The sequence below is a fragment of the Loxodonta africana genome, chromosome 27 (genome assembly GCF_030014295.1).
Source record: "Loxodonta africana isolate mLoxAfr1 chromosome 27, mLoxAfr1.hap2, whole genome shotgun sequence".
NCBI lineage: Eukaryota > Metazoa > Chordata > Mammalia > Proboscidea > Elephantidae > Loxodonta > Loxodonta africana.
This window is the reverse complement of record NC_087368.1, coordinates 26,636,014-26,662,031: the sequence shown is the minus strand read 5'-3', so window position 1 is coordinate 26,662,031 and position 26,018 is coordinate 26,636,014. Positions and strand designations below refer to the sequence as shown.

The following is a 26,018-nucleotide window of genomic DNA, read 5'->3' as shown; positions in this document are numbered from 1 at the left end:
CCAGGGTTTCCAGAATGTTAATAGTGGGTTTTAAATGGACATTTCTTATCATGTTCCTGACTGTAGTCAGTGTCTCTAGTATTTCTCCCATTAAGATTCTTGCATTGAGCCAAAATATACATTTTATCATGTTAAGAAAAGTATCATAAATTTCTGTGTTATTGAAATTTTTAATAGAAATGGATTTGAATTTTATCAAATACCTTTTCAGCATCTCTGGAGATGATCATATGAATTTTTTATCAATTATTATGGTAAATCACATTAATAGACTTTCAATAGGGAAACAAGGGTGTTCTTGGAGTCAACCCAACTTGAACTTTTAAAGTGCCAGTGTTCTGTGTCTAATATTTTATTGGTTTTTTGCATCACTGTTTGCAAGATTGGCGTATGATTTTCTGTGCAGGCTTCTTCATGGTTTGGTATCACCGTTACACTTGTTTTAGAAAAGAATTATACGTTTCCTTTTTCTGTGTTCTTAAATAGCTTGGAATGCTTTGGTTTTAAAAGTTTGGAAGAATTCCTTTGTAAAATTGTCTGAGCTTGACTCCTCCAGACTTCAACAGCTTGCTCATTTTTTCTGTGGAAGATTGGCTTGTGTAAGCTTTCTATCTCTTCTGGGGTCAGTTTTGGTAAATTATGTTTTTCTAGAATATTACTCATTTCATTCTGATTTTCAAATGTATTTGCATAGAGTCATACAAAGTGTAGTCTCATTCAAAAGTGCGCATGCACACACGCACACACCCCAAACCCACTGTAGGGGGGTTCAATTCCAACACGTAGTGACCCTATAGGACAGTAGAACTACTGCATAGGGTTTCCAAGGCTGCAGATCTTTACGGAAGCAGAATGCCACATCTTTCTCCTGTGGAGAGGCTGGTGGGTTTTAACTGCCAACCTTTTGGTTAGCAGCTAAGTGCTTAACCACTGTGCTGCCACCAGGGCTCCTTTCATACGTACACACCACACGTATACGTATTTCTAAAGTTCTCTCATTTTTGAAGTCATTGCCTTCTTTTCATATCTTATTTTGTATAAGAGTTAATAATTTTTCAAACAGAGCAGCTTTAAATTTATTTTAGTTCTTTTTAGCATTTTCTGTTTTCTAACTCTATTTCTGCTTTTAGCTGTTCTCTTCCATTCCTTTCACATTCCTTCAGGAATTTTGTTTTCACGTTTTCCTGAGTTAGATGCTTAATTCACTTATTTTCATTCTTTCATTTTTCTTGATTTAAGTGCTTTAGCTCTATCCCACTTGTGATATATAGTGTTTTCCCATTTTTGATGTTTTGTAGGAGTTTTATAATTTTGTTTTCTCTTTGCTCTTGGCTGTGAGATTTGTTAGTTTTAACTCTGACGTTTTCAAATGCTGATCTTTCTAATAATTACAGATGAGTCTTGCCCCTCTGTAAATATTCTCTATATAGATAGTGCAAGTCAGTAGTTCAGCCAGAGCCTTTGACCCAGGGGACCTCCTAGAATGGCACCTTGTGGTCACATGTATACAGGCACACGCAGACACACACACACATTCTTTTAGGCCCAGAAATTTCTGGAGCTAACAAATTGAAAGCTAATTCCTTTCTCTTTAACTGATGAAGAGATCTTCTATCGTGCAAATATCGCTCTTGAATTTGTAATAAAATTTAATGAGAAGTTGGGTTTTATGAAAATATGTTTAATATACAATGCTTGTGATACTTCTTTTTAAAGGCAAGTGTTTTAGTTAAAAAAAGCGTTTACTTTTTTCTTAATGTGATGTATTTTTTCAATAGTTACTGTGAGCAGTATTTTAAAAATTTTCAGGGGAAGAGATGCTTTATTGGGGGATGTTTCTCTTGCCAGGCAGTAATTTGAAATGGTGTGTACGCATCTGTTGCATAGCATATTTAATGTTAAAAAAAAAAAAAATTTTTTTTTAACATTAGAAAGTTGCAAATATATATATATAAATTTTAAGTATTGTTACAGACAAATTTTAGGCCTTTTTTCTAAAGTGCAGTTTATTTAAAGTAGAGATTTATATTTGGAAGATTTTTTTCCTAGGAGCACTGATATAATCAATATGAAAACTCATATTCCCACTATTTGGAGATGTCATCTCAGCTTTCTTAAAGAATTCTCAAAATGTCTTTTTGTGAAATGCAGGAAAAGAGAAAGATTCCTGTGTTTCCCAATGGATCTGCCCCCACCTTGAGTGACCCTCCTAAAGAGGCCGCTCATCACGCCGGGCCTGAGCTGCAGAGGACTGGACGGTGGGTACAATCCTCATACTGTGCGGACAGCTTTTTAGGGGCCAGGGGTTGATCTGATGTAGTAGACATAAATGTTCTTTTTTCTTTGCAAGTATTTAGAACATAATCTTTTATAATTTTTAAGTATATATTTTTTAAATGTGCACTATCACATAGGTATATCATGTTAAGGAAAATTGTACGCTTTTAAAAACCATTTTAATAGCATGTACTTGGGTTCAAGCTTTAATTGAAAATGAAAATACTAGATCAGATGATAAGAGTACTGCACAGTTATATAGGTTAATTGCCAATGCCTGTACAAAAGATTCTTGAAAAAGGTGTAGGATCCTAATATAGTGTCAACATAGAAAATTATGGGAACAGAGAGGAATTATAACTAGTGATTTTTCTGTGTGTGTACATAGACACAAATCCCTTAGTTGAGCATTCTGTCATGACATCATGTCAGATTAGATGGAGGAACGTGATTAAGTGATGGTAATGGTCTCTGGAAATTTGGTCAGAAAAATCGTTTAAGAAGTTAACTTTTCAATAAAGAATAGAAATATTGCCGGCTGCAAATGCTGTCATAAAACATTTTGTGGAAGTAGGTAAATGTTCCGGCATTTCCAGAATGTAGAAAATCCTGTGGCTACTGATGCACTATTGTCCACTGGTGGTTACTATGGAGCTAGAAGATCTTGAATCTCCAATCTTTGTTTACAAAACCGGCCTATCTTATGCAGACACGTTATTTGGAGTTTTGATAAAGTGCCTAAGGGTACTATATACAAGAGAAGTCAGTAACAGCTGGCATACTGCATAGAGACTACAGAGAAACTTAAACTCACAATTAATTCGTTGACTAATGTGTTAGTCTCTGAATACAGTCGAGAATAAGATGCTGTCTGTGTGCCAACAGTGTCTCTTCACACTTGGCCACATCCCGTAGAGAGGACCCACTAGACTGAGTAGTGTTAGTCACTGAGGGACACCAAGGCAGGCTGACATTGAGCTCAGAGTCGACCAAGGGCCTCACAGAGGCATCTGTTAAATAATCAGTTCTTCATTGGATGACGTAGATTCACTGCCAAGATTATCAGGGGCACCTTTTTTATTGCAAGCTGCTTCCCCTTTATGTTAGATTATTTATCGGATAACTTCTGCAACCAGTCAGTGTGTGTCTAGGATTTATTTCAATATTAGCTTCAGAAGAGTAAAAGAGTACGGAAAAGCTTGAAAAATCCCAAGCGTTTGAGAGCTTAAGATGAGATTTGTTTCCGTCAGGTTTCTTGCAGTAGAGACTTGAATGATTATATATTTCATGAACCACAAAACTTTTTGGAATTTCTGCTTCAGTCCCTGGTATTTGTTGAGTTGCCTACTAATCCCTAGGCATGTTCTAGACGCTAGAAATATGCCAGTGAACAAAGTCTGCTCCTCGGAGAGCTTTTGTTTTAGGGAAATGTTGCCAAGTTAAATGTTTTCAGAAGTCTGATTAAAAAAAATTGTAATGGTGTGCAAATAATACATTTTAATCTACTAATTAAAACTTCTTGGTGTTACTCCTACACACAGTAGTTTGACTACATGGACAGTAAATTAAATATACTGAAAGAGTTTTCAGGTTTTTTTTTTTTTTTCTTAGATGGAGGTATTTGAGTAATTGAAGTACTAATTTTAAGAGTTATTGAAGATGATTATGAATTGACTGCTAAGTGCATTGAAGCACAGCATACTGTGTTCATATTAAAGAGTATTTGGGGACCTAAGATTTGTTATAATTGTTGCCTGATACTTCTCATGCTTGCCGTTAAAGTTTATAATGTGGATGAGAGTTAATACAATTGCTTATGCACATTTTTATGACTGGGATGTTAGATTTTTATTTTTATTGTACATTTCCTTGCACATTTTTGTCCAAAATTACATTTACTCATATAAAATCATTTGCCTATAGTCTTTTCAGTAAATAGTCCGTAAATACAGTTATTTATGTCTCTTTTGACTTAATGAGACCTACTTTCCCCCTGGCATCAGTGGAGGAGGTTAAATTAGTGTATCTTCCTCAGTTTATACTATGACTTAAATTGGATTTTAATTTTTGTTGACAAAGCACTAGGTCTCAGCAGTCTTATGTAGCCCATAGTTTTAGTCTGAACTAGCTAGAATCCTCTCGTGTACAGTTTGACGAGTTTCATCTCACCTATTTAGGCTTTTTGGTGGTTTGATACTTGACATCAAAAGGAAAGCACCTTTTTTCTTGAGTGACTTCAAGGATGCATTAAGCCTGCAGTGCCTGGCCTCGATTCTTTTCCTATACTGTGCCTGTATGTCTCCTGTAATCACTTTTGGAGGGCTGCTTGGAGAAGCTACAGAAGGCAGAATAGTGAGTACAAAGATTGGTAGTAGCCAGGCTCTTAGCTCTTCAGAGGCAAGTGTCTGTATGCATTTGTCTCACGATTCATACTGTTATTTGAAGAGTCTCCCCACAGCACGATTAACCTGTCCCAAAGCAGACTTCCCCCAAAGGTAATTGCTATGGAAAACGTGGGGAAGCCAATTGAACAGGAGAAGAAGCACAGTTGAGGTAAAAAGAAAAAAAAAAAAATGTTTATCCTGGCTTGCTGGATGAATGGTTTTATAAATTGAGTAAAAGGCTTGCATTGTCTTTGTTGGGGGGATGGTTGGGGGGAGAGCAATTGAACTGATTCTGGGTGGGTCACGGGTGGGGACATTTATCCGATTTACCAACTTCATTCTGTAAGGCGTCGTAGGCTTATAGTTAGAGCCGTATGGTTAATAGTAACTCGTCAGCCCTGGCCGATAGGCCTGGACTAGCTTCTTTGGAAGAAGAGAACATAATGGAGGGAATGACGGATTTTTTGCAGTAGTGTTTAATTTTGCTGTTACTAAATCTGTGTGAATGTAGCCAAAGCTTTTTTTTTGAAAATATAATTGAAAGCTTTATCCTTTGATATGACTAAAAGTTTTTTATGTTTTTCTGTCCTTGGTAATCACGTAGTAGGGGCCACGGGAGGCATGATAACTGAGCAGAATGTCTGGTGTTGTGTAAATCTTAAATGGCATTGTTTTGAGTATATATATTTTAAAGGCATTTAAATGAGGTGATCTGTGATTGTTGTGTTCCTAAGTGTTTTTTATTTAACTGTATTTACTCGGGAGAAAATTCTTTCTTCTAATGGATAAAAAGGTTAAAAGCTAAGGAATGATTACTCAATTAAAGTATTTCATGTTTATGACCTTAATATGAAATCTGACAACTGAAATTTTCTTTCAACTCTTAATTTATTTACTTAGATTCTGATAACATTTTCAGACGTTTAGTACATCTTGACCTTATTCTTTAATCATTGTGTGAAAAGTACATATTTTTAGTAAGTTACTTTATGTGCTGTCAGAAATGGTAAACGTAACTCTGCTGGTCCCTGTAGAGATGTCTTATCTGTTCCCGTCATGGAAACACTGCTTCTTTGCTCTTTTTCTGTTGGTCACCACCTGCCGACCTCATGATGCTGGTTAACACCGAGTGCGGGTGATAGTTAGATCGGGGAGGGCTGCGGGCACGTGCGGGTGAGCAGTGCCTCTTGTTCTCAGTGACGCTAACTTCAGTGTAAAGATGAGGTGGTTGCATACATAGTTACCATGTCTTGGTGAGCTGTGCCCCACGTGAGTGAGATAGAACAAGAGCTGGAGGAGTTGAAATAATAGAGAAATCAGGAGCATTCTGGAGGAGAGTGATAAGGAGATGATGTTTGTTTTCAGATGCTTTTTAGGAACTCCAGGTAGAAATGGAGACATCAGGAGGTGCTGTCCCAGGGTTTGTAGAGTGGTAAAGACAAGATACGAAGATGGGGAGTCAGTCATGTGCACATGACAATTGAAACTGGGCTGGGCGTAGACGAGGCTAATGGGGTGGTGGCGGGTTGGGGGGGCAATCTGTAGGGAGAGGCAGAGGATGAAGTAGGGAACCCAGTGAATTAGTCGCAGGCACAGTCAACGCTTGGGAGGGGGAGCAGTAGGATATGATTCTGCAAACAATGAAATAGAGGTTTTGAGCAGGAGGAAGGCTTAGCCGCAGCCAGTGCTCAGCGCTGTGCAGTCGAGAGGTGCGAGGACGTGCGGAGGGAGAGAGGCAAGGCTGGGATGGGTAAAATTGAAGACCTCAAGATGCGGGCAGGTGGGGAGGACAGGGTAAAGGGACTGTGATCTCTTTAAATAGAGAGTTCACTTTTGGAAAAAACAAACAGTTTAAAAATTATTAAAAAAAAAAAAACCAGGTCTGGGCCAAAGAAATTTCTGCTTTTTTTTTTAGTAAATGTGGCCATAGGGGAACCCTACTTTGGTGCCCATCTACCCCCTGTTAGCATTTCTTTATTTTGCCATCTGCTTGCTTCTCTTTGCAGTTCTTTTCTTTGTTTCTGGGTAAATTCATTCCTAATCGAACGAAGGATTTTATGTTTATTCATGGGCAAGGAAACCAAGTTTTCCGTACAGTTAACAAATGGATCATTGCTGCGGACGCTTCTCCAATCTTGCCAGAAGACAAGTTTATGTGTGTGTTTGATCCAATTTTTATTCTAATAGTTGAATTATACTTTTATTGCACACTATTATTTTGTGATTTCGATTTTGAAAGATGCTGCTCTAGGTGATGCGAATAGCTGCCTTTTATTGTGTGCACTCTGCGTTAGACCCTCGGATAGGTGTCTTCACAAACACCACTCACTCCATTAAGTTTCCCTGGTAATCATCACCCCATTAAAAATGAAAAAGCTTGGGCTCGAAAAGCTTAAGGTACGGCCATGGCTTACCAGCTGGTAGTGCCCAAGGCAGCCTTTCACTTCAAAACCTAATTCTGAAGCCCTGCACGCCTGCTCTCTGCGCTCTGCCATGCTGCCCCCAATCACAGGGTCCTTGTCAGCTCACAACCTGCGTTTCCCGAGTACGGGCTTCTTCCTTTCTTGATAGTGCGTTCCACTTGACTTGTGTTTGTGAGTGGTTAACTGTCCTTTTCTTTGTGTTCCTCCCCTCAGTCTAGGGGCGTAGCAGATCACCACCCCTTACCATCTAATACACTAACAGAATGTAATGCGGTGGGATAGAATTCCTCTGAGGCTTCCTTTTTGTCACTTTGCCAAACTTCAATGCCAATAAGATACTTCCTCATTGACAGTTGTGAATTTTTTAAAGAGATTTTTCATCTCTTTAATTTATGTTAAGCATTTCAATTTTGTTGTCAACTGGTTAAAAATCTGTCATATTAGATATTTTCTTTAACATGTGTAGAAAATGGCTAGGATTGCATGTTAATTTTTTTATTAATCTTTTTGATGAATTCTTTTTTATAGCACACCATATTGAGTATTTAATGTTTTTTGTTTTGTAAAATGAATTATTTTACACTTACTAAATTATTTAAAGTAATACATGCACCTTTGTACCAGTCTTAAGAAACAAAATATTTGTAGATAAAAGTTGAAGCCCCTTTGTTTCTCTTCCATTTACTTTTACTTCCCTCCTGTAGAGTTTTGAAATTAACGTTGATTGCAAAATTTTCACTTTTAATATGCGAAATGAAAGCAGTTTTTCCTGTGTATTTAAAATGTATTTGTGATTTTGCATATTTAAAATTTAAGACTCAAAGTTGTGTTTGCTTTATAACTACTTTTGATTAGCATTTTTATTTTTGTTTGGTTTCCAGATGTCTTACGTGTAGGCTAGAGGTAGCGTTTATGATGTATTGCTTTCATTGGTGTCTTTTTTCCTTAAACAGAGTGCAATAGAGTCTCTTTTTGGAGCATCGTTAACTGGGATTGCCTATTCGTTGTTTGCTGGGCAACCTCTTACAATATTGGGGAGCACAGGTCCGGTTCTAGTGTTTGAAAAAATTTTATTTAAATTCTGCAGGTGAGTAGTAGTTATGTACTAGTTGCACGTGTTTGCATATGTGTACAATTATATATTGCATTATTAACTTTAGTTAAAAGCACGTTGCATATTTAATAGCTGGAAAAGAATCTGATCAATACGTATAATTTGAGCACTTTCTGGACCACTGCATGGTCAACCCTACCCTGAACCCTCTACCAACATCCTTACCCCAGTACCTTAGAAATGAGGAAAATAAGATTACCCTGGAGTATAAAATCAATAGGTTTGAGCATAGATGAGCAAATCAGTAAAGGAGGGGCAATAAAAATCCTTTGTGGTAGCAAATTGCAACCGGCAAGAAGGTGTTAATCCGAATTATTTATCAGGTGGTATGTCGGTCTAATAAAGGAAGCTTAGAAAAAGGTGGGTCATGAAGGCCCATGCTGCCTTTATCACTCAGACCCTGTTTAGCAGAAAGGAAAATGGCAGCAGTCAGAGCGAGGTGTGAGTTTCCTCTGGCAAGGTTGTTTGCATCGTGGAGAGGAATATAACTTACTGTAGTTAATAAACGTTGAATTCGGCGTGGCCAGTGCTGTTCCCTTTGTGAGATAAATGCAGCTGAATATTTTATTTAGCCCGAAACAGCTTGATGCTATTAAACATTTGGTTTATCTAACTGCTCTTGGTCAGCTCACTAAACCAGCTGATTCTGATTCTAATCTGGCATGCGGCATAGACTTACAGAGAGAACATGCAGTAACCTGAAGTGTTTAAAACTCCTTGACAGTAATTTCTTATACGAAATTAAAAAAAAAAATCACTTTCTTTGGTTGTAATGGTGACGGTGGAAGTCGTGGTGTTGGTGGTAGTGAGTGTAGACATGGACGTGTTTGCCATACTGACAGAGTTTCTAGATCTTCAGAGGGAGGCAGGTCCATGGTCCTTTCCTGTAGACTGACACCTGTCCTTCAGTCGTCATGACTGATTTCTGAAGTTGAGTCCTAATGTTTTTGAAATATTTACTGCCTAGTAGATTTTTGCTATAAATCTTTTATGTCAGTTTACTGTACTATAATATAACCAACCAGTCTGTTAATAACAAGCCAGTCCTCAGTTGAAGCCAGAAAAACACACAGAGCTTTCTTTAGTCATTTTTGTGTCGCTCTCTTCAATTCACGGTCTTCTTTAGGAATCGTATGTTTTTATGGTGTTCTTGTTGTTTGTTGTGAGCTTTTAAAGCACAGTTGCCATTCTGCATGTATATATTGATCACATCCACATTTTTCTTTCTAAACAGAGATTACCACCTTTCCTATCTGTCCTTGCGAACCAGTATTGGTCTGTGGACTTCTTTCTTGTGCATTGTTTTGGTTGCAACAGATGCAAGCAGCCTTGTGTGTTACATTACTCGGTTTACAGAGGAGGCTTTTGCAGCTCTCATTTGCATCATATTCATCTATGAGGCTTTGGAGAAGATCTTTCACCTAGGAGAAATATACGCTTTTAACATGCACAACAACCTAGATGAACTGACCACCTACTCGTAAGTATTTCTGTTTCCCTCTAATGCTTAGTGTTGAAATGTACGTTTGCAGATATGTTTGAGCCTAAGAAAATAGATTTTTGCAGTGTGATGCTCCCTCTGTTTAGCTAAAACTACCCAACTAGCCATTTGGGTGATGACTTGTCGGTTTCACATGAGAGTTTGTCAAAGCGCTGAATGGACATAAACCCAGTTGATGAAATTCAGTCATTTTTATTCACTGAAGTGACTTAGGAAACCCTGGTGGCGTAGTGGTTAAGAGCTACGGCCGCTAACCAAAAGGTCGGCAGTTCAAATCTACCAGTGCTCCTTGGAAACTCTATGGGACAGTTCTACTCTGTCCTGTAGAGTCGCTATGAGTTGAAATCGACTCGATGGCAACAGATTTGGGTAGTTTTTTTTTTGAAGTAACTTATCCGAGAGTATGTATTTTAGTCTTCGGTTTGAATTGGATTGGCCAGTTTAAACTCGATTGTTTGGCAACTGACTCACCATATATTTAAATAAGGCAATTAAATTAAATTAAATTAAATTGGATCTTGTATTCTTTGACCAGTTGGATGTAGTATATATATTTATATTTTTTTATAATGACATGTAGCCGCCGCTAGGTATCCGTGAGGGATTGGTCCCAGGACCCCCCACAGATACCAAAATCCATGGATGCTCAAATCCCTTCTATAAAATGGCGGAGTACTTGCATATAGCCTGTGTACATCCTCCTGTATACTTTAAATCGTATCTAGATGATTATACTATTTATTTTTTTTTGATACAATGTAAATGGTATGTAGGTAGTTGTTACACTGTATTATTGTTCAGGGAATAATGACAAGAGAAAAAAGTCTGTTTTTTCTCCCTCCCGAATATTTTTGATATGTGGTTGGTTGAATCTGTGGATGTGAAACCTGTGGATATGGAGGGCCGACTGTATTCTCCTCATATTTTATATGTTCATTAATGTTTCTGACGTCTGATAATTTTTATGTGAAGTTGTTTTAAGGTAGAATTTCAGTACACTCTCATGTAGTATTTTGTGGAGTGTTTTCTTTGTAAGAAAAGTATGAAAGGAAAATCTTTTTAAACTCTAAGAATAAAATAGAATTTGAAAAGTAATGTGTGCATAGTTACAAAATGTTGGCAAATAATATTCATTAGAAAATAAAATCAGCTGTTAAAATTGGGCATACCTAGATTAAAAAAACCAAACCAAACCCATTGCCGTCCAGTCGATTCCAACTCATAGACACTATAGGACAGAGTAAAACTGCCCCATAGAGTTTCCTAGGAGTGTCTGGTGGACTCAAACTGCCAAGCTTTTTGGTTAGCAGTCGTAGCACTTAACCACTACACCACCAGGGTTTCCCATATCTGCTGTCTATAAGCAATCACGTATGGTGCAAGTTTGTATTTATTGTCTTTTTTGCGTGCTTTCGAATCAATTCTGATGCATAGTCACCCTGTAGGAGAGTAGAACTGCCTGTTAGGGTTTCCTAAGCTGTAATCTTTATGCTTTTCTCCCACGGAGTGACTGGTGGGCTCTAACCACCAGCCTTTCAGTTAACAGCCAGGTGCTTAACCATTGAGCCACCAGGGCTCCTTTGATTTGCTCACATGGAAAAATGTGGTGATTACCAAAAGAGAAAAAGGATACAGCTTCCCTCTTCTACCCACATAAACCCTGAATCTATGCCTTTACCCCCTTTCCTCTGAATCTCTCCTTTCTCTCTGCTGGCTCTTCCTTGCCTTCCTTCTATATCCTAAACCTTGATGGGCAGTGTAGGAAGGGATGTGGAAATTCCTTTATCACATGGACCTATTTGAAAATATTAGTGACACTTTGATGACAAAATGTGTTGTCTTTTTGCTCTTAAAAGTAGTTAATTTTTAAAAATCTTTTTTGTTTTCTCTCTTGCCCTTTTCTCTTTTGACCTTTATAAAGCACGGCTTTTATAGCTAGCGCCACACAAAGCGCCGTTTCCTTCTGGATAATTAACTGAGTAATTACATGGGAACACCGTTTAGCTGGCATTCGCTGAGTATGCATAAGCGCTGTGCTAGCAGTGTTACATAAATCGTATCTTAGTGTTCCTTAATTCACATATCCTCTTTTGTATGTGAAGAAATTGAGGCTCTTGGAGGCCTTGGGCCAAACAACTGGTAAATGACAAAGCCTAGATTGACTCCAAAGTTGATCCTCTTGCCTTTTTCTCAAACAATTTATAATCTAATTGGGAATGTTCACATGTTTATTTCTTTTCATTTTTTAAATCCGCATCTGGAGGTTTCTTTGCTTACATGTGTGCTTCTAGGTTTTCTAGGCAGTTGAGGTAGTGCTGTATATGAACTGAACTTTTCGAGCCCTGGTGGTGCGGGGGTTAAGAGCTCGGCTGCTAACCAAAAAGGTCAACAGTTAAATCCACCAGCTGCTCTGTGGGAGAAAAATGTGGTAGTCTGCTTATGTAAAGATTACAGTCTAGGAAACTTACAGGGCAGCTCTACTCTGTCCTACAGGGTTGCTATGAGTCAGAATCAACTCAGTGGCAACGGCTTTGCTGTTAACTCAAACATTATTCTGTACCGTTGTCTCTGTTTATAGTTTCCATACACTGAAACAGAGGAAAAAATGGAAGCAGTTAAAAACCAGCATATTGTACAATTGATTTAATAAAATGTAAACATCCAATGCATGAGCCTTAAAAATATACCCTATTCTGATTTCTCAGATGTGTATGTATTGAACCTCCTAACCCTAGCAATGAAACGCTAGAGCTCTGGAAGGAAAAGCACGTGACGGCACGTGATATTTCCTGGGGGAATCTCACTGTTTCTGTGAGTATATTACAAGACAAAGGATTTGCGACCTGGTTCTTTTCTTTAGCTTTTTCTGGTTAGACCTACATTTTCTTCTTAGTCCATGGATATTAATATGTTTTCAGCATACAATATTGTTCTTTCCAAATAGGAGTTAGCCACTTTTTTTGTCTAACATGCACTAAAAAGATAGGCGGAAAAGAAGGAAGCTGGTAAGGGAGATAAAAATGGACTATATTTGACTTCCAAGATAGAATTATTAAGAAGATGCGAATATACCTCAGGTTTCTAATTTCACTTATGAGATCGATAAGTCCACAAGAATTGTTTATAGGACTGTGGTTACATACACTGGGTTTTACAGTTGTATCATCCCGTATCCAGTTGTCTGTTTAGCTCATCTGCTCCAAGGACAGCTTGTTTAGAAGATCACGAGTGCAGCCCTCATGCCCTGAAGGACTCAGTGAACTTTGTCTGCTTAACTCATAGAAGCTGCTCTGACTCAGGCACTAAAGAAGGAGAAAGGGAGAAGGATAAAAACATGCAGTGAGCACCTACTGCACTGAGTACTGTATCTTTACATAAATAATGCACACCTTCTTTGTTTGTTTGCAACCACGCCCTCCCCCTTCCCAGTTTTTTTACATGTTGCTGTTAAAAAAAAAAATAGCATAGCTCACTTATGAAAATACGGGGGGCGGGGCATGATTGACAAACAGATGGTGCACGTCATTTGTATATGCGTAAAAATACAGTAGTATAACAGGTGCTTTGTATGTTTTTGGGAAATGTTGTCCTAACCCTAGAATATCCTTGTTTTAGACATTTCCTAGATTGGGAGTCATGAATAAAGATGTAAAGTGATTAGCACTCAGATCCCCTGAGTGTCTCTGGTGCTTTTTATATCATACAAACAACTGTAGGTTATTCCTTACTCACTAACGATGGTAGTTAGCCCCTAAATATATAATTTGAGGGATATCATCTGAAATTTTGTCCCACTGATAATTTAAGGCTGCACTGTCCAGTACACTAGCCATTAACATGTCTGTTTAAACATATTTATTAACATTAATATAATTAATTATTAATAAAGATTAATGAGAAGTTTCTCAGTTACACCAGCCACACGGAAAGTGCTCGGTCACTTCATGTGACCACTGGCTGCAGTGCAGATATGTGACATTTCCGTCACTGCGGAAAGTTTTGTGGGACAGTGCTGATTTAAAGCATTATGTATCAGTAATCCGTTTAGATTCATGCTTTACTATTAATTTTGTATTTTATAAAGTCATTTTTGCTATGGAAAAGATGTACTAACAGAGTTGTTCAAATGAAAGTGATACTTTTAAAAAAATTTGTATCGTGATGGATGGGTAAGTTGTCTTGATATTAAAGATATAAGTCTTTGCAATGTGTGTCCTTTATAGCCAAAAGGGCCATGATCATTTGTTTTTTGTTTTTGTAGCTTTCTTTTCTATGACCTGTGTTCCAAATTTGTAGGTTTACCAGTCTCAGCACATGGAAGTTGAAGTTTCCCTTTTCTCATTTTATAAACTTGAGTTGTCATGTTGTTAAAATAAGGCTTGTTGGAATATATAAGTAAGAAAGAAATGGATTTTAGTCCTGTGTACTTTTGTTAATTTCTGGTTGTCTTTCAGTTATTTGTCTCTCAAAAGTAAAATCAAGTCAATATACTTCTGTAATCGAATTACACTATGCCATATTATCGATTACATTATTTTACTGATTTCGTTAATGGGAGTATTTTATTAGTCAATTGCTGTTTATGATCCCATGCTTTAATCCCAAGGCCTTGGATCAAGTCAGAATACAGGCATCTGTAGTACTCAGTACATACACAGTGGATGCTCAGTACTTGTTTTTGTCCTTTTCCATTGGTGCTTGAGTCCGTTTTTTATTACTGATTCAAATTCTTATTCAGCATTGTAAAAAGACAGTAGAATTTCTCGTCTCCTTTTTGTATTAAACCACTTGTTCAGAAAGAAAGAGAGTGGAATTGTGGAGCGGCAAGAGGAAATGTTTGAGAATTAATACACTCATCATGATGCTTTCACTAAAGGGAATACGGGATTCAAAGAAAGGAGTATGTGAAATAACTTGGCAAAATGTTGTATTTGAGTGATTTAAGATGCACCTTTTTTTGAAATGATAATATCTGTGAACTCCTATGCCCTACAATCGATGGTGTGTTGTAGCTGACTGGGCTGTGTTTTTTCTTTCTGAGTGAAACATAACATAATGGTGTGACTTACAATCAGCATCTGAGCATCTTAGAGTCAGTGAAGTTCATGAGTGATTTCTTAGATATTTGAGAACTCCCTCCATCCTGTTTTTTTTTTTTTTTTTCCCCTTTCTTTTTTCCAGGAATGTCAAGCCTTTCATGGTACGTTTGTAGGATCAGCTTGTGGTCTTCATGGACCTTATGTCCCAGATGTGCTCTTTTGGTGTGTCATCTTATTTTTTACAACATTTTTTCTGTCTTCATTCCTCAAGCAATTTAAGACCAAGCGTTATTTTCCTACCAAGGTAATTGGGAGTTCCAGTTAATATTTGTGTTTTTAGCTTTGCTTTCCTTAGTATGTTTTAAAACGTTAATATATTTTTTAAGGATAATACTTGTCTTAGCTATCTAGTGCTACTATAACAGAAATACAAGTGGGTGGTATTTCATTAACGTAACAAATACAACCCATTCCCAAATAGGATTACTGTATTTTTACTCAAATAGCATGAGCCTTCTGCATTTGTTTGCTGGCCAGCCCTCCCCTCTCGAGGTATTTTCATAAGTACACTATGGTAATTTTTTATAGCAACTTTTGGAGGAGGATTGGCATGGGTTCCTGGGGAGGGGGTTGCGGTTGGTGAACAAACACAGAAGGCATGCATTATTTGCATAAAAATATGGCATCCCAGGAATAAAGGTTAGGATTTATAACACATATTTTTGGGGGATATGATTCAATCCATAACATTCTACCCTTTGGCCCCAAAACTTCATGTCCTTCCTGCATGCATTCACCCGATCACATCATCCCAAAGTCTTAAATCAACTCCAAGTCCAAAATCTCATCTTCTGTCTCATGTAAATCAAATACGGGTGAGATGTTAGGCATAGTCCATCCTGGTGCAAAATTCCTCTTCACCTGAGAACCTGTGAAATCTAGAATACAGATTATCTACCCTATACTTCCAAAATAAAATGATGGAACAGGCACAAGATAGACACTTCCATTACAAATGGAAGAAATTGGAAGGAAAGAGGGGCTAAGAGGCACCAAGTACGTCTAAAACCCAACAGAATAAGTTACATTAGCTCTCAAGGCTTGAAAATAATCTTGGGCAATGGTTCTGCCCTTTAGACTCTGGGTGTTGGCCACACACTCTGGATTCTGAGTGGAGACCCATTGGCCCTGGGCTTTAACTTTGCCTTTTAGGCCCACTGGGGTACCAACTCGGCTCCTTTGGTTTTGGGTGGCCCCATTCTCCTAGTCCATCTGAATGGTGATCCTAGCCCCTTAGCCCTCTTGGCGGACCCTGTTTGTTCTTCTGCCCCTTGGCAGTGGAAGCCCCCACCCCCTCAGCTTTGGGTAGCAGCTCCATCCCTCTCGCACTGGTGAGCAGCAGTCCCACACTCTGGAACCGAGGTGGTACAGATCTGTCTCTTTGAAACCCAGGAGGCTGTAGCTCTACCATTCGACACCCAGTGACCACGGCCCTACCCCATTGAGACCCCAGAGGCCTTGGCTCCCCTTTGATACTGAAACAACTGTACTTCCCATGCAACAGTTCTGCTGATCTCCAAGCTCCAGAGATGGTCCTTTTCTTTTGTTGGAGGAAAACAGATACGGCTCCTTTGGCTTGCTTCCTGCCTATGGGATTCCAAGAGGCTCTCCTTTCATTCTTTCCCTGTCCCTTTCAGTCTAAGATGATAGGTTTTCTGCTGTGGGAGTTGTTAGATCCATTGGTCTCAGGATTAATGTCTTTCATAAAAGATTGTATAGCCATGTCCTTGGTGAAGATTCTAGGACATGCGTCCTTAGTTTGTACAATAGAATTTTCTAAATCTTTAAGTTTTGTTTTTATTTTGCATACTTCATTTTTAAGTCTATCTCTTTCCTCTCACATTTTACTATAAGTGGCAAGGAGAAACTACATGGCCCCTTTAAGATCTTACTTAGAGATCTCCCCAGCCAGATAACTCAAGTTCATCACTTACAAGTTCTGCCTCCCACCAGACACTTGAACCTAATTCAGACAAGTTCTTCACCACTACATAAAAAGCATCACCCTCCTCTATTGTCCAATCACGTTCATCATTTTCTTTTAAAGCCTCACCAGAAGTGCATTTAATAGCCACATTTCTAGCAGCGTTCTGTCGTTGGTGCCATGTGTACTCTCGAAGATGATAGGAACTTGTGTCTGTCTTCACTTCCTTCTGACCCTTCACTGGAATTGGCTTCGACATCCACAGTTCTACCAACAGTCTCTTCAAGGCAATCTAGGCTTTTACCGTTAGGTACCTTAAACATCTTCCAGCCTCTACCCGTTATCCAATTCCGAAACCACTTCCACGTTTTAGGTATTTGTTAGAGCAGCACCCCCACTTCTCAGCACCAAATTCTTAGTTATCTAGTGGTGCTATGGTAGAAATACCACAAGTGGGTGGCTTTAACAAACAGAAATTTATTTTCTCACAGTTTGTGGGGCTGGAAATCCAAATTCAGAATGGCGGCTGTAGTGGAAGGGTTTCTCTCTGTCGGCCCTGGGGGAAGGCCCTTGTCTCTGCTGAGCTTCTGCCGCAGGGCAGTCTTCATATGGCTTGGCACCTCTCTTCCCTCATTTCTGTTTCACTTGCTTGCCTGTTTAATGTCCTTTATATCTGAAAAGAGATTGATTCAAAATAAACCCTACACTAACCCTGTCTCATTGACATAACAAAGATAACCCATTTCCAAATGGAATCATAATCACAGGCATAGAGGCCAGGATTTACAACACATATGTTTGAGGGGGGGAGTGGTACACAATTCAGTCCGTAACAATACTTTATGCCAAATAGTTACAAAAAATTATTCATAGTGAAGGATGTGTAATAGGCATCTGAGCTCAGCAGAAAAATGATGGTGCTGTGAGAGGTGGTAGGTTGGTTGTGAAATTTGTTATCTATTGAGAAAGAATTAGATATCAATGTATTTCCCTGATATATTTGCATTCATTGAAATCCCTATTCGTGCTTTCTAGTGGTGTATTTTAATTGTGAAAGATGTGGAAAGATAGTATTTCTGTGTTTGTATTAACACGATCTCTTTCACATAGGTGCGATCAACAATCAGTGACTTTGCTGTATTTCTCACAATAGTGATAATGGTTGTAATTGACTACCTTGTAGGAGTTCCATCTCCTAAACTGCACGTTCCTGAAAAATTTGAGGTAAGGATTAAAACACACGGCTCTTTGTTACTTGAGAATACCAAACCAGTTTAACGTGAGACACTGGCCCCTGAGTAGTTACTTTAAAAATATGTGTAGTCTCTTTGAAGAACTGATGCTTTGAAAGGAAATACTATACACACACACACACACACACACACACACACACACACGCACACACATATATATATATTTCTCACATATATTAAAAAATAAGACATGTTGAAAAGGGACAAGTAAACCTATTTAGGAAATAAGCAAGAAGGGCCTGAAAGCTAGTTTATCATGGAAAGTGAATGAAAATAACCAAGGTGAAGAGATGGGTACCATGTCCAAAATGTGACCATTCCCACAGCACTGGAATTCTTGTACCTTCCAGCGAAAAGCAAACACCTTTGATTCCTTTATAGAGAAGTAACTCAAACTGGACTTTGTCAGAGACCCTATTAGAGTTTCTAGAAGGGTAGTGTGCCTGACAGTAATTGAAAAACTCCATGTAACATTTCCTAGCAGAATCAGGAGAGAATCAAATGTGTTCTTTTACAAGAAGAATAATGCTTAATCCAAGCATCTAGTTGAGCTCTTTGCTTTCAGTCACAAACTACAGTTCTCTTGAACACAGTCATCATATGCATAATATAGCATTCAATGACTATTTTCTAAATGGAAGATCTAGGTTTTGAATAGTTCCCATCTTGAAATTTTCTTATACCAAAGTAATTATATATATGTATATATATATATATAGATATATGTACGTATATATATCTGTCTCTGTATGTATTTCTCCCCCCTCCTTTGTAACTCATCTCTCTGTTTTCATCCTTTCCCCTGTTTATAATCATGTAGTGAAAGGGAAAACTCATTTTGAGTGGTGTCACTGCTTACAAGCAAATTACCTGACTTTCTTTAGGATCAGAGAGTTTAAAGGAAATCAGAAATAAGGAATATAATGAAGATAATTTTTGTCTGTTTTGTCTTTCACAAAATAACAAAACATCAAAAAAATATGTTTAAAAACAATGGTCTCCAAAATAGGGTACATGGATGGAAAATGAAACAAAACATTTTTACTATGTGAACTTTTGCTGTATCCATAGCCAGTAGTAATATAAAACGTGAATAACTGTAGAGTCATTGGGTGGGTTGCTAGTCTGCAGGATCTCAAAAGCAGCTTAGTTTAGGAATTGATCTAGTAGGTAGGTTGATTTTACCGTTTATAAAGTATGCAGGAGCCTGCTGACATGGCACCCTACTTCACATACCTATTCCTGCATAACGCACATCCCCAGAACGTAGTGCCTTTAAACAGTGACCCTTTATTTGTTCATAATTCTGGGCAGTTAGGACCGGCCTCAGCTGGGTAGTGGTCTGGTCTGAGGTCTCATGTGTCTGCAGTAATCTGGGGGCTCCATGGCGGCAGCATGACATCATTCACATGGGAAGAACAGAAGTAGAAGTTAGAGCAGAAGCGGCAAGTTTTCTTGAGATTGCAGCTCAGAAATCAGTGTCATTTTGGACTCATTCTCAAGGTTAGTCATAGGAACATCCCAGATTCAAGGAAGGGCGTACATAGACTCCACCTCTGTGTGGAAAGCGTGGCCAGGTCACATTGCAAAGGGTCACGCTTCTAAGGATGGGTAATACACTGTGGTCATCTTTGCAGATAATTCATCGTGCAACCCAAAATGTAATCTAGTTCTTTGCAATACCCTGGCATTTTGTGGAATAGACCCAGTCTCTGCTGTGGAAATTTTGTGCAATAGAAGAAGGAAACTTTTCCTTAATATCTTTAATGTTTTTAACAGCCTACTTACCCAAATAGAGGCTGGTTCATAAGCCCATTGGGAGAAAATCCTTGGTGGACCTTATTAATAGCAGCTATTCCAGCTCTGCTTTGTACCATTCTCATCTTTATGGATCAGCAAATCACAGCTGTAATCATAAACAGAAAGGAGCACAAATTGAAGGTAATTTTTTTTTTTTTAACTTTACATCTGTTGTTGCGACTTCTTCAAGGGTTTTGGGGTATGGTCATAATGACTAGAACAAAGATATAAGAAGAAAATTAACTTTTCTTCCCTCTTTGTTAACTGTAGGGTTTTAACGTGAAAGAACAATTTAGACTTACAAACACTCATGTTCTTTTCACCTTTCAGAAAGGCGCTGGCTATCACCTTGATTTGCTCATGGTTGGTGTTATGTTGGGAATTTGCTCTGTCATGGGACTTCCATGGTTTGTGGCTGCAACAGTGTTGTCAATAAGTCATGTCAACAGCCTAAAAGTTGAATCCGAGTGTTCTGCTCCAGGGGAACAACCCAAGTTTTTGGGAATTCGTGAACAACGAGTTACAGGGCTAATCATTTTTGTTCTAATGGGCCTCTCTGTGTTCATGACTTCAATTCTAAAGGTAAAATTTCTTTACTTCACTGTTTTAAAATCTTCCTTATCATAAAAGTTCGTACTTCATTATATGAAGGTGAAACGTTAAAATAAACTTAAAATATCTAAAATTGGTTTCGTTTCTTAGGATTTATGTGGGAAATAATACTTCGATGTGAGTTTTAGTATAGTGGGTGTATCTATTTTAAACATAATGTAAAAGGGTGGTGTTAAAGATGGTAGTCTTAAAAAAAAAGTCTTAGGAGGAGTTAAATCATGGTTAGTTATGATCTGAAAGGAGAATCTACCCAGAGGATTTTGTGGGCATATTAGAGAAAGTAATATTGAATGGTGGGAGAAACTCAGTTATATGATGAAAATGTAAAAATAATACTGCTGTTAATTAAATTAATGCATTCTTCCTGATATGCTAAGTGAAATAAAAGTAGTAAATACTCATTAGAAAAACAAACAGAACCATCTAATGTTATCAGTGAAGCATATAAAAAATTATGTTTTGTTAATCATCTTTTAGTCACATCTAATTTTTCACTAAACACTTCTCCTGAAACTAGCGATTTTTAAAAAACATAACTGTAACCATAGCAGATGTAGCTAAGTATCTAATTAATCTGAAATTTGTAAACACTTTTAATTTTATAAACACTTAGGCCTGGACTTCTTATGAGCTGCTTGATTCTCAGAGTACTTTTTGGGTACTCACTGTGTTGTTAAGCGCTGGGGCAGCAGTCGTAAATAGGATCCGTTGTTGTCTCCCCGCAAGGACTTGCAGTCTAGTTGGTGAACGGGCAATTTCAGTGTAGGTTAGTGAGAGCAGGATTAGGAACCCTTGGGGGCAAGAGGAGAAATATTTAGTGCCTTTAGTGGGGATATAGTTCCCTCCTGATGGAAAAAAAAAAAAAAATTTTTTTTTTTAAGGTTGTCCTTTAATTTTGTAGTTTACATTTATTTTAGTATTAACTGCATGTAGTAGAAAAATTCAAATAGACTGAAGAAAGTTCTGAAATGAAAAGTTACCCCCAATTTCCCTCACTTCCAAAGCAAGCTGTCCGGAGGGCAACTCTTTTTCTTCTTTGCTTGTTTGTTTTTAGTTGTTCTGGTGAGGGGTGGCGGGGGGGAGAAAAAAAACCATAGAGTTTCCCAGGAGCGGCTGGTGGATTTGAACTGCTAACCCTTTGGTTAACACCCGAGCCCGTAACCACTGAGCACCAGAGCTCTGTTGTTCTGGTAGTTAAATCATCATTTTAGCGTAAAATACACTTAAAATTTTATTTTTTTAATTGATTATCTTTAGGACGAATCTTTTGGACTAAGGCAGTTGTTCTCAAAGTGTAGTCCAAGGACCCCTGGGGATTCCTGATACCCAGTCAGGGGTTTACCAGATCCATTCTTTTCCAAACACACAACTGTGTGACGCTGAGTTTTCTTCAGCTGCATCAACCAAAACAACGTATTACAGCAGACTCAGAAGGCGATACCAAAAAAAAAAACCAAACCCAGTGCCATCGAGTTGATTCTGACTCATAGCGACCCTATAGGACAGAGTAGAACTGCCCCATAGAGTTTCCAAGGAGCACCTGGTGGATTTGAACTGCCAACTGTTTGGTTAGCAGCCGTAGCTCTTAATCACTATGCCACCAAGGTTTCCCAGAAGGTGACAGGAGAATCCAACTGTCTTCTTTTAAACTAGTCACTAAAGACATTTTTAAAAATGTAAAATGGCTACTTTTCTTACTAAATTTTGTTTTGGTTTTGGAAATTGTAGTTTTTCATAACAAATAGTTTACTTATGTTAACTTTAAAGCATCGATTATTGTTTTTTCAAAATGAGTGAATAAAGTGGATATTTTAAAATGTTTGCTTAGTTTATATTTTATATATATATTTGCATATTTTTTTAAACCTGTTATTACCAGGATTTCTGTGAGTTGGAATCGCTTGGCAATGAGTTTGGCTTTTTCTATTATGTATATATATAGTGAGCCCTGGTCCCTCAGTGGTTAAGCACTTGGCTGCTAACTGAAAGACTGGCAGCTTGAAACCACCAGCTGCTGTGCATGAGAAAGATGTGACAGCCTTCTTCTGTAAAGATGATAGCCTTGGAGACCCTATGAGGCAGTTCTGCCCTATCCTCTGGGTTGCTATGAGTCAGAATTGAGTTGACGGCCATGGGATAGATAGATGATGGATAGACAGATAGATCAATCCACCACTTGTCTGTCTATTTGTTGTACTGTGGTGGCTTGCTATATATATACACGGAAACCCTGGTGGTGTAATGGTTAAGAGCTCAGCTGCTAACCAAAAGGTCAGCAGTTCAAATCTACCAGGAGCTCCTTGGAAACCCTATGGGGCAGTGCTACTCTGTCCTATAGGGTCAGTACGAGTCGGAATACATATACAATATTATATAAAATGCACTATATATATATATAAACTACATAAAAAAGTTTTGTGAGGGGGTTCTCATAACTTTTTAAGAGTGTAAAAGAATCCTGAGACTAAAACATTTGGGAGTCTCTGACTTTCATGTTACGTCTTTCGTGAGGAGTTTATTACACTTAAGTACCTTCCATCTCCCTCCTCCCTTACAACCCCTGCTTTTTGTTAGCCTTTAAAAAAGTTTTATTATTGCGAAGGTTACTGAAATTTATATTCTGTGCTACAATTATAATTAAGTCTTCCATGCTTTTTCTCTAAGTTAAATTATAAAAATATAAACCCTGTCGGGACACATAAGCAATATTCTGATAATGTAAATGTTCTCTGAGGACTAAGTAGTGTGATTGGCCTGCGTGGAGGCAGAAATATACGTTATTTTACTGTGTTCCTACTGCTCGAAGAATTATAATCCAAGACTCAATAAATTTTCTTAATATCTATGAACTTCGCTTTTTACAGATTGTAGATGCAGGCTCCACATTTTCTTGGGTTCCTTGTTTGTGTTGCTGAAAGAACTCCTTGAATAATTTTTTTAATATGGTACCATGGGTCATAAACTTTCAGAGTTTTTTGCAGGTTTCAGAATGTCTTTATTTAGCCTTCTATTTGGTCAGTAGTTGGATGTAGATTTCAAGGTTTGAAATAATTTTCTTTTGGGCCTTAAAGTCATTGTTTCATTGTTTTCTAGAGACCAGTGTTCCTAGTAAGAATTCTGATACTTCAGTGGTTTTTGTGCTTTTGGAAGTTTTTTTTTTTTCTAAAGCCACTTAAATTTTCTTTGTACTCCTTCCTGGTGTTCTGAAATCTCAGTGGGATATTTAGATAGGTAGGTTAGGTAAGCAGGTAGACGGATAGATAGGGACTTTTCACTTGACCCGGCTTGTGTACCTGTGAGTCATTTTAGTCTGGAGACTTGGGCCTTTGGCTATGCCGGTTTCCCGTTGTTTATTTCCTTTCCTCTCCTCCTTCTGGATCTGTTCCTCTCCCCTACTCTCTCTTCACTATTAAAGGAAATTCCTTCCATTTTCCGTATCATTATATTGGTCTTTAGACTAATCAATGCCACCATTCTAAAATTCTGATTTATTATTTTGATAATTGTATCTTTAATATCCCAGGAGATTTTTTTGGTTCTGATGGTTCTCTTTTCCCAGTATCCTGAAGCTGCGTTATAGATAAAATATTCTCTTGGAGTTCCCTGAGACTATTGACTAGATACTTTGTAAGATATTTTCTTTTCTTCTGAATTCTTTTTCTGGCAGAGTCCTTAGGAAGGACATGCTAGGCTGATTAGCACAGAAGTAGTGGATGTGGGTGTCCGCTACCATTGTTAGGTCTGTTTTCCTCAGGGGTCTCTCTCTTGAGTCAGAATGCTGATCGTGGTTTTGAGTAAATGGATGGGGCCTGTTGATAGCCAGGTGTTTCAGTAGGATGCCCGGGCATGGACTCTCTGGGATCCCCCAAACTGCCAAAGTAATAAGGACTTTATTCTGGGGGTGGACCTCAGTCATTGCATTCATTAAATGGTACTGTATATAATATTCATTGGTGGGAGTAGTGATAGTAATAATAGCAGCTAACATATTTTGAGTGGTTGACATGTAGTAATATACTATGTGCTTTTCTGACTGTTTTGTATATTTGAAGTCATTTAATCTTTATGAGAATCTGATGTGGAAGCTGAAACACAGAGAGGTTAAGTATGCCTAAGGTCTAAGTTTTGAAAGCGGGTAGTTTGCAGGGCTGATACTCTTAACCTCTGAACATTTCCCTTCTTAGGATGAGCACTTAGGAGATGAACTGTTTTTCAAGGAGGTTATTTTTTTTAATTAGCCTTTTTCTTGTTATAGAAAAATTAGGTCGGCCTAGTCCTTGTCACTAACAAATCTAATTCTCTCACCATAGATACTTACTATGTTTTTGTGTATTTATTACTGTGAAATTATTTTAGTAACATGCGTTCTCATTGTGTCTTTTTACTTAACAGTTTATTCCAATGCCTGTTCTGTATGGTGTTTTCCTTTATATGGGCGTTTCCTCATTAAAAGGAATCCAGGCAAGTCCGAAGTACTTAATGATTTTGTAGAAAAATGCATAAATATTTTAAATTTGCAAAGATTGTTTTTAGGACAGTAGCGATTTGTTTTCGACCCTTTGATGCTTTGGGAGCAGGTTCGTTTTCTAACTGGTGACTTCATATCCACATTTGCCAATTGATTGTTGCTTCCTGCACTTTTTTTTCCTAGAGAGTGAGATCACGAACTGCCTCTGGCCCTTACCAACTCTCAGTAAAGGCTGGTTGAGCAAGAGGAAGGAAGGATCGAAAATATTGGGATGGGGAAAAAAGTACTGTTTTTAACATGAAGGACAGCAATTTCAGTGCTTTAAAAAGAAAAAGATATTCATTTCTAATAAAAAATAGTAACACTAGCCATTTTTATGGCACAGTGCAGTTTATGAAACCTAGCACAAAAATTATTTTTTGGTTTCTTCCAAACAACATGGGAAAACAGCCAGGGAAGATATCCTAATTTTGTAAATTAGGAAACAGGACTAGACCTACTGAAGGTTATTGGCTAAGCAAGCAGCAGAGTCAGAGCTAGAACCCAGTGCTGTCACTCCTCCATGTTGTCTTACCTATGATACTTCCTGGAAACCACCAGGTATAGCCAGATAAGGTTTGTACCCCTCCAATTTTAACGTAGAACATTTAGATCACGTAGCACAGTTAGTACCACATTTTTGTAAGCGACCACCTCCGGTTATGAAAAGCATGTTGTCTGAGGCTGTCAGATAGTGGCCTGTGGCTTACAGGACTTCTCAGAGGCAGTGTCTTCACGGGTCATGCACAGTCTCAGTTATTCTCAGTTTATAAGTGAGGAAATTAAAGCTCGAAAAGACCAAGGAATTTGCTCATAGTTTTATTTTCAGTGAGCAAAGAATTCATAATTGATACCTTGTGCTGTTTTCATAGAACTGGGAAGTGTGACTTGGAAAAACCTTTAGAAATGGTTGAAATCAGGATTCGATGGTTGTGTGTATTAGCGAACAAGGTCAAAGAGATTAAATGATGGCATGCGTTTGATTATAACAGATAAATTTATCTAAAAATAGTAATCTCTGAAATTAATACATTTTAGCTTGGGTTTTCTTTTAAATTAATTGCATTCATTTCTGATTAATTAGGATTTTCTTCCTTGGAGCCATAAAATATTTCTACGCTGAA

The 26,018-nt window shown here is 38.0% G+C and overlaps 1 protein-coding gene across 7 annotated transcripts in view; it reads left to right on the top strand.

The window, feature by feature from the left end:
* Nucleotides 1-26,018, top strand: part of SLC4A7 (solute carrier family 4 member 7) — a 113,615-nt gene that overhangs the window by 73,893 nt on the left and 13,704 nt on the right. For 6 of the 7 annotated variants that reach the window (XM_064277407.1, XM_064277411.1, XM_064277406.1 and 3 more), the window contains 10 exons: nt 2,152-2,258; nt 4,455-4,629; nt 8,038-8,171; nt 9,433-9,678; nt 12,405-12,510; nt 14,881-15,042; nt 17,833-17,946; nt 19,755-19,916; nt 20,106-20,357; nt 24,780-24,848. In XM_064277407.1, the coding sequence (XP_064133477.1) occupies nt 2,152-2,258; nt 4,455-4,629; nt 8,038-8,171; nt 9,433-9,678; nt 12,405-12,510; nt 14,881-15,042; nt 17,833-17,946; nt 19,755-19,916; nt 20,106-20,357; nt 24,780-24,848 (1,527 nt within the window). Of the gene's footprint in view, nt 1-2,151; nt 2,259-4,454; nt 4,630-8,037; nt 8,172-9,432; nt 9,679-12,404; nt 12,511-14,880; nt 15,043-17,832; nt 17,947-19,754; nt 19,917-20,105; nt 20,358-24,779; nt 24,849-26,018 lie in introns of those variants that run through there. The other variant, XM_064277409.1, reaches the window with a different exon arrangement.